At 41.2% G+C, this 8,341-nt stretch overlaps 1 protein-coding gene across 1 annotated transcript; it reads right to left on the reverse strand.

Moving 5' to 3' along the window:
* Window positions 1–487: 487 nt before the first annotated feature.
* On the reverse strand, window positions 488–7,825 carry LOC104615409 (ribosomal RNA processing protein 1 homolog B-like; the record flags this gene model as incomplete). Its single annotated transcript, XM_010292998.1, has 5 exons — window positions 488–886; window positions 2,043–2,109; window positions 2,872–3,018; window positions 6,154–6,890; window positions 7,700–7,825. Coding segments are annotated over 5 exons (1,268 nt in total), but the record flags the coding sequence as incomplete, so codon positions are not given.
* Window positions 7,826–8,341: the final 516 nt, after the last annotated feature.

Genomic DNA, 8,341 nt, shown 5'->3' on the forward strand with positions numbered 1-8,341 from the left:
GCTTTGGCACTTGTGTTACTGAAAATAATGTGGTGACTGTTCCCAACTCAGCAGGCAATCAGCTGTAAAGGTTTATTTGCAACAGTGACCCCGTGAACAGCTAGGCATTTCTTATCCCGGAGAAAGCTTGCTTACTATCTGTAAAGCTACCCAAGTCCAGCTGTTATTAAACAGAGACATGCAGTAATCGTTATTTCCAGAAGAAGAATTAACGGGATGCCAAGGGTGATACATGAAAAACGATGGGGTAAAATTTTAAAATACATGAACAACTAGTAGGTTTAAAATCTACACTGTCTTTTTCCATTTTAAGCCTTGTCCAATGAAAGACAGTTTAATAGCATGAAGTGCAAGTTTTCTTAAACTGGCTCAAAAGAACAGTCACCGGAACAACCAAACCCTAAATGTTCCTTAATTAAATCAACAAGTGTCTCAGGAATGACATGGGCAGAGACCATACTTTTTGTAGACCAAGCCTGAGCAGACTGGATTTTGTTTCTTTTCTGTAAATAGACAAAACAAGTATTTCAAGATATAGCTGAAGTGGTGTCAAAATAGCGATGACCCAGGTCACAATTAGAATTTTGTATATTCAATTCCTATTAACTTAAAAAAATAAAGACCTTCAAAATACCTCCAGAGAACATTCTAGGTTAGCAAAATGTCCTGTACAAAAGTAGGCCACATCTGTTGGTTTAAAAGAAGTCCACAGGAGTTGATCTCTTCTTAGCTGATACAGTAAACGGTTTCTTCATTTGAGGCTCTCCTGCTGGGGTACCTGTGGGTGACTTCAGCACTCCATGACGGGGTTTCTGCTCAGGATTGAAAGCCACACGGGAGGGTCCTTCTGGGCTCACTAGTATACTTTTATCAGTCTTCTTAAATTCTGTTGAAAAACAAGCAAACAAGTTAAAAGAAATTCAAGTCCTGGAAAAATTGGGCCCGTCTATCAACTGCGGAATTGTCCAACCCTGGAAGTCTGCCTTAGATGCTTAAGTCCATCACTAAGGATCTGAAGCCTAAGAAGACTTGGCCAAAAAAAAAACCAAAAAAAAACCCAACAAAACAAAGAGAGATGGTGGCGAAGCACATCTCTTAGCAGAGTTCCTGTGAGAGTGGGGTCTGCTGCAATCCATAGAGGGGCTGTGAACAATTCCCCACGGTTTCACAGACCAGTGAATACTCTGGGCCAACTCCTCAGAAACAAGTGTTCCAGCTATCCTGAAGAACACCACACTTTAAAAGATGACGATGGGTAAGAAGTGGCTCTACTCTGTTGAACAGCACTGTTCTAGAGACTCTTGGTTATTCCTTCTGCTAGTAGGTAGGCATTTTTCCTCTCTTTGTGCAGCTTTGTTATATTAACATAAAGACATATATCTAAACCCACTATTCTCCATTTGAACTTGGCCTATAGCACACCTCTGAGAGTTAAGAAAAAAACAAACCAAAACTAAGTGAATACATGGAATAAACTTTTATGCTACGGAGCAAGACATTCATTTATCAGGGAAAACACTGTCTGCTTACATGTGGGATCCAGAAGGGAACTGACATTTATCTACTCATTACCATTAATAAAGCACAGGGGCAGCCACGACAGAACTGAAATTTTGCTATTATACAGCCTGAGCTCATCAGCATATCAGCACCTCTGTCCTGTGAAACAGAAGTGATCAATGAAGACTGAAGTGCACGTGTTTCCCTAAGAGGCGCCCTGCAGAACAGGCAGCTCAGGGAGGAAAGTCTGTCAATCTGCTGCACCGTTTTCTATCCGTAAGGCTCCCTCTGCAAGTCAGTAATGCAGCACCCTGGAATCGCGCCACTCTAGCTGTTGGCCTGAATGTCCTAAACTTTACCACCTCCTCTGGATAGGAACTTGAGGATAGTTTATAAACTATATACAAATATTGAAGCAAAAAAGGACCAGAATCATCCTGTTCTAGAGAGGTGAAGAGTATAGGTGTGTGTGAGTGCATACAGCTTTCCCCTTCCTTGGCTACAAGAGATGCTGTGGAGACGCGCAGATGTATTAGACTCACCAGCAGTCATGTTTTTATTCAAGCCAAATGTGACTTTTTTGGAGCTGGACGACTGCAGCTTGTTCAGCTATAAAGCAAGAAAAAGACATGAAATAAAATAAGAGTTCTGAATCAGTGCTACGAGTTCTTTTACCTGCATCCCATCAAAACTGATGCAAAGCAGCCTATTTCCCTCGTTTGATTTAGAATTCCCCCAATCCTCTAGCACTGACCCCTGCTAAGACAGCACTGTTTTTCTAGGGAAAAACAAACATTCCATTTGTAGAGAAATCACATACTCTCCTTAACATCATTAAGTAATTCAGCAACAAACAGGAAGATACTTGTTTGTTAGATACATTAAATACATTGGCCCCACTGCACTCAGGCCTCAAAGTGCAAAAAGGGCTTGAAAAGCTATTACGTTAAAAGGGTTTAGAAAAGAGGGCAGTCTTTTGAAACCCTGTACTGTTGCCAGCCTTCACAAATGGGAAGAAATGGAGGCTCAAAGTCCCTTAGCGAGACTAAAAGTCAGTTTATGCTTTTGCTTTCTTGTGAAACAAGCAGGTTCAGAATGGTGTCCTTTCAAAAAAGAAGGTATTTCTGAGAGCAGGAGGGGAGGAAGAAGATATTTTAAAGATGCCTACAACTAATTTTCTGAAACTCTGGAGCCATGTGTGACTCTGTCTACAAGGAAATACAACAGCATTTTCAGTTTTATCTGCCCATGTTAGGAGACTAACACAGAGTGGAAAAGACAGCAAGAGCAAGGTCAAACCCTTTGCTTGGGCAGGTAGCCTGGGAAGAGACCGATGCCCAGACTCAGCTGCCATCTGTGGGATCACACTACCTGTATGGATGCTCTGGTGGAAGAGATGCTGCTTCTGGCTTTCCTGAAGAATACTGGCTTTGGTAAAGTTGATTTTTCAAATTTCACAAAATCATTTCCTGGTTTTGCTTTCTTTTTCTTTAAGGATGATAAAGTGGCACTACTTTCCTATAAAGGAGGGAAAAGAAAAAATGCTCTCAGTACAAAAGTATTGTAGTTAACTATACCTAGTACAGTGATCAGTGCTCAGAGCTTACCACACATGGCTTCTGTAAATACTGCCACAGCTGAAAGAGCACTAGTTGGTACTCACATAAGCTAATCACCATGGTTAACTCTCACGAGTTAATTTTGCAGTTAGCATGGCTGAAAACAGGTATTTAAGGCAAGCTCTGTGCAGAAATAGGAAGGTCACTGCAAAGCAAAGATAGAATAACCTGTAATACATTTGCCTGGCCTGTCAAGAGTGCAAACAAGCATAGAATCATAGAATAGTTTGGGTTGGAAGGGAGCTTTAAAGGCCATCTAATCCCATCCCCCTAAAATGAGCAGGGACATCTTCACTAGCTAAGGTTGCTCAGAGCCCCGTCCAACCTGACCTTGAATGTTGCCAGGGGTGCGACAGCTACCACCTCTCTGGGCAATCTGTAAAGCATGTTTTCTTCATGTATATGAAGCTGTCTTACAGTTGACCCAGCTCTCTTGCACATAAGTAATACTTTTTTTTTTCCTTGCCCGTAAGCAAAATCTCTTTTTTGGTACCTCTGGATGCATAAGATACGCAAATAATGAACAAACTCAGCTTTAGGCTAAAATGGAGACTGAAGAAAAAGAAGTGGAATATGAAGTCTGTCTATACTCTCAGAAATCGAGCTATTGTGTATTGCTACTAGTTTGCTGCCTCAAATTCATATTGAGGAGTGCCATTTAAAGCAATCCTCTCTCCAGCACAAGGCAATTCTTAGGATCTGTACTGGCAGTATCACTAATGAACTGCACTGCTCCAGAGCTTTCCAACCTGTTGCCTATGGGCCCCAGATATCTCTGGATTCCTGTGAGGGGAAGTTCAGCTATGCTTCACATCATCCTACAGATGTGAAATTCCAAAAGCAGTTCCCAGCCGTGCTGTGGAAAATGTCCAAGGGGATATGGCCTCTTTCGATCTGAAAATCACTTCTGCTTTAAATAAAGTGAAAAAGCATAAGTCTTTTAGCTCTATGAATTCTGGAGACAACTGTGAAATAATGCTGAACTTGACTGGTTCTTCCCCTTCTCCCCTTCCTCCTCCCTTTTGATATTTGAAGCTAATTTGTTGGAGGTGTGTGTTATCTTTGAAATCAAGAATCAAAACACGCCCTTCATCATTTCTGGACACAAGACCAGTATTATGTAACTAAAACCAGGAAATAAAACAACATGTTCTTTCTCAAGCAATGAAACCAAAATTAACAAAGCCATATTTCCTCCACATTTGTGCATTTTAGCTTTACCCTGCCCTCTTCTTTCTTATACCAACACTCTCATTCTCTTCTCGACTCAACTCCCAAACTTCTCTCCTTGTCTCTGTCCCCCCAGACCCACTCTACACACACATACACACACAGCTACTTTGATTAGGTAAGAAACAGCAAATGCTGTAGTTTCTTTGGAATTACACATGGGAAGAGTGGCCCACTAGCCCATGCACTGACTGGCCAGCCAGCCAACAGACAAATGCTGGGGTCATGCTGCTGCCTTTCCCTCAGTGGCTATGCTAATTTGTGACAACAAATGATTTCCATGAAGCTTGCAGGAACTTTTGTCTTTAATCTATCATGGTTCTTTGAACCTGTTAGTCAGTTGCAGCAAACTTTTACAAATGGAGATGGGGGTGGCATAATCATATTTTCTTAGAAGCTAAGCATTTATAGAGAAAGAAAGACAAGGTATGCAACACTGAATATTTAGGGAACAGGAGACACAGCCAACTGTTCCTACTTTGGAAGCCTGGCAGTGAGAAAAATGCAATTTGCATACGGGGGAGAGAGAAGTGTTTTGGTTCTTCCCTCTCAGTACTTTATCATAAAAAATTAGAAAATGTCAAAGCTATTTTAATACTATTTAAGCAATGTTTCAAAATGCATTTTTTCTCCCTTGAAGGACTGCGTGGTTATATCAAGTTCATGTATGAGGCTACACTACTTAACAAATCATAGTTTTAAACTTAGAGGTGAGCTGACAGGCTGGTAACATGCAGTTTTGACCCAGAGGAAGATGGAATTGTTTTGTATTCTGAATCTCATTTATGCTTTATGAATTTTCTTTCCACCAAAGTGAGATGGGCAGCAAGACTTCCAAAACTATAGCTGAACCCCTAAATGCGTCAGGGTGAATAGGCACACAGGAAATGAGCAGTTAAAAGAATTTCAGTGGCAGAAGGAAGAACCGCTGCACTCTCTCTTAGGCACACTACCAAAAATATACAGTGCAAAATGCTTCTTGACCCTCAAATCACTGAGCAAAATCAACCCTATTCTACGTATTGCCAAGAAGAAAATGGGAGTAGGAAACAGAGGGGAAAAAACCCAGCTTGTTCTCAAACTGCAAGACCTAAATTTTTGAAGAAGACTACAATCAGACCTTCCTAGTGAAAAAACACAATATTGTATTTCTAAGAAACTGGACCATTCATAAATGTGATTATACAGCCATTGATGACATTGAAGGTCACAGTGTCATATTCTCTGTTTGCTCTTCCCCCAAATACCTTCCCCATACAGCACTAACAATTTGTTTAAGACTGAGAAGTGAGCTAGCAAAAGAAGCCACTATTGGAATTGCTGCAGGCAATTTCACAAGGGGCTCGTACTAATCTAAGTGTGTGCTGCTGCTGCTGCTCAAAAGAGGATGTTCTATCTTCCCATTCTCATCCTTTTGACAAAATATGCCCTTTGTGAACGTGCTGTAAACTCCACCAGAAACCCAACGCAAGAGAATAATTAACCCAGGGACCAAAAAAAAAAAAAAAGGATAAAAGAAGCAGAAAAGACAACCTCATACCCTAACAACCCAAGTTTCAGCTAGATGAGTTCTTTCAGCCGAGTAGCTGGCACAGGGTTTAGTATCGTTGCACAGGAGGGCGTAAGACCGTGGTGGTGGGTGTGGATTTCTGGGGAATTGAGTTCTTTTTGGTGACAATGCATGATGACATTAGCACATGGTGTGCCCATGAAGCCCCACACTCAGAAAGCTAAAGCCAAATTTGGAAATAAGCCTGATGAAGAAGGCAGAGAAAAGAATGAGATATACAAGCGATATACATACCCCCTTCCTGCTTTTCTTGCATGCAGTCTCCAGAACTCCATTGGCTTCGACAGAGTTTAGCACCTCTTTTACTTTTCTCTTCTTTTTCAAGGTTGCTGCTTTCTGGCTGGAGACTTTCATCCCTTCCAAACCAACTAGCTTTGTCTTCAATTTGACCTTTCTGGAGGGTGCAAATTCAGAGTTTGCATCTCCTGATAGGGTCCCCAGCAAGCCCTCCTTGTTGGATTTCATGTTAGTTTGCTGCAAAAGGGCATCCCCATTCACCAAGACAGCTCCTGCTTTCTGTTTCTTTTTCACAACCTTAGGAGTTAACGGTGTGACAGATGGGCTGATATCCTCTGTCTTATTGGCATTAGCTGGTCCATTCTGACACGCTGGTTTTAGAGGAATATTTTGCACTTTTGGATTCATTTTCTTCAACTGACTCTTTTTACTCTGTTCTGTGCCGGTCGGACTGTTCTGCGCAGAGATACTGTGATTTTCTCTGGTGTCAGTTGCTACATTTGTGGTCTCATTTGCCTCATTTACTAGCAATTTCTTTTTCTTCCTTTCCTTGTTATTTTCTGGCACCTTTTCCTGGCTAAAAACATTAGATCCAGATGTTTCAGCTATTCCCTCCTCACAGTTTCCATCAGCTGTTCCAGAATCAGCACTTGGGCTGTCCCTCTTCTTCCTTTTTTTCCTCTTCTTCTGGGGAACTGATGCTTCCTTCACATTTGACATCTCTTGTGCATCCTCTAAACCCACCCCAAAAAGAATGCCATAGAACACAGGCGTGAAACACAAAGGTACTTAAAACAACTGAATTCCAGTCTATTTCCCCCTCCCCCTTTTTTTTTCTTTTTCTTTTCTTTTCAAATAGGCGTGCCATTTTCCTGCTATCAGCCAGCACAACAGTTTTACTATTACAGCTGGTCAGGACATTGCATTCCTCTGACGTGTGGCCTAATTAATATTTTGCTGATCTTGCCTCATCACAGCTAACATCTAAGCCATTCCCTGTGGTAACCCTAGTTTGTATAGCAATATTGCTAGAAAAAGCTGTTATTTACTCACCTGTTAAGCCCATCAGAAGGGCAACTTAGGGGTTCAGTAGATTGGTGAGATATTTTTGGGTATGACTGGGCTTTGTGCCACGTCAATATAAGCTGTGATGCTAGAGATACCTGCACCTGGTTCTCAGTAACTCTACCTTTCCAGAAACATGCCCAAATTCCTATAACAGTCATCCTATTTTAAGAAGACTGACATGTTTCTGTTTTCCTATAGTATATGGAACCACTCAATGGAGCAGTGCAAACAACTGCTTCCAGTTCTGCTTTGGATTGAAATTTTTGAGGTGATGTTTGCCTCAAAGTGGGGAACAAAATTCCCACTGCTTTCAGAGACCTTAATTTCACACCTAACCTTCAACGCAATGTGATACAAATCAGCACACCCCGAACAACAGGTTTGCCTTCTTCACAACAGCTTACATCTGATACTTTGCCAAATTACACAAGTAGACTGCAGATTGTCTCTCTTCCAAAGGTTGATCTTGCTTTACCTTTTACTTCTTCCAACTTGTTTTTCTCCCAAGGCTTGACAGCTTTTTTCTTTCGCCTTCCCCTGCTGAATTCATCATCATCTTCATCTGTAGAAACATCTTCAGGAAGATCTTGAGGGAAGATTCCTGTTGAGGAGGAAGGATAAGGTATCTGAAAACTAACAGTTCTATTTCTATGAACAGTTATGCTATTCACATACAGAATAACTCCCACAGAAAGAAAATCAACTCGTTTCCCACTCAATCCAAAAGAAAAGTCATACAAGTGATTCCAATTTAAGTAAAAATAATCATCTTTCATTTAAGGACAAAGTACAGGGTTGCTCAGATTGTGAAGGGGATTTGGTGATCTCACCAAAAATGCATAATGTGTCTTAATGAGACTTCTCAGAGAGAAAATTAGAAAGGCAAAAGCCCAGCTAGAACTCAATCTGGCTACAGTCATAAGGGACAACAAAAAAATGTTTCTACAAATATATTCACAACAACAAGAGAGCTAAGGAGAATCTCCATCCCTTATTGGAGTTGGAGAGGAACACTGTCACCAAGGATGAGGAAAAGGCTGAGGTACTTAATGCCTTCTTTGCCTCAGTCTTTAATAGCCAGACCAAGTATCCTCAGGGTATTCAGCTCCCTGAGCTG

This window comes from Phaethon lepturus, unplaced genomic scaffold (genome assembly GCF_000687285.1).
Source record: "Phaethon lepturus isolate BGI_N335 unplaced genomic scaffold, ASM68728v1 scaffold9268, whole genome shotgun sequence".
Taxonomy (NCBI): domain Eukaryota; kingdom Metazoa; phylum Chordata; class Aves; order Phaethontiformes; family Phaethontidae; genus Phaethon; species Phaethon lepturus.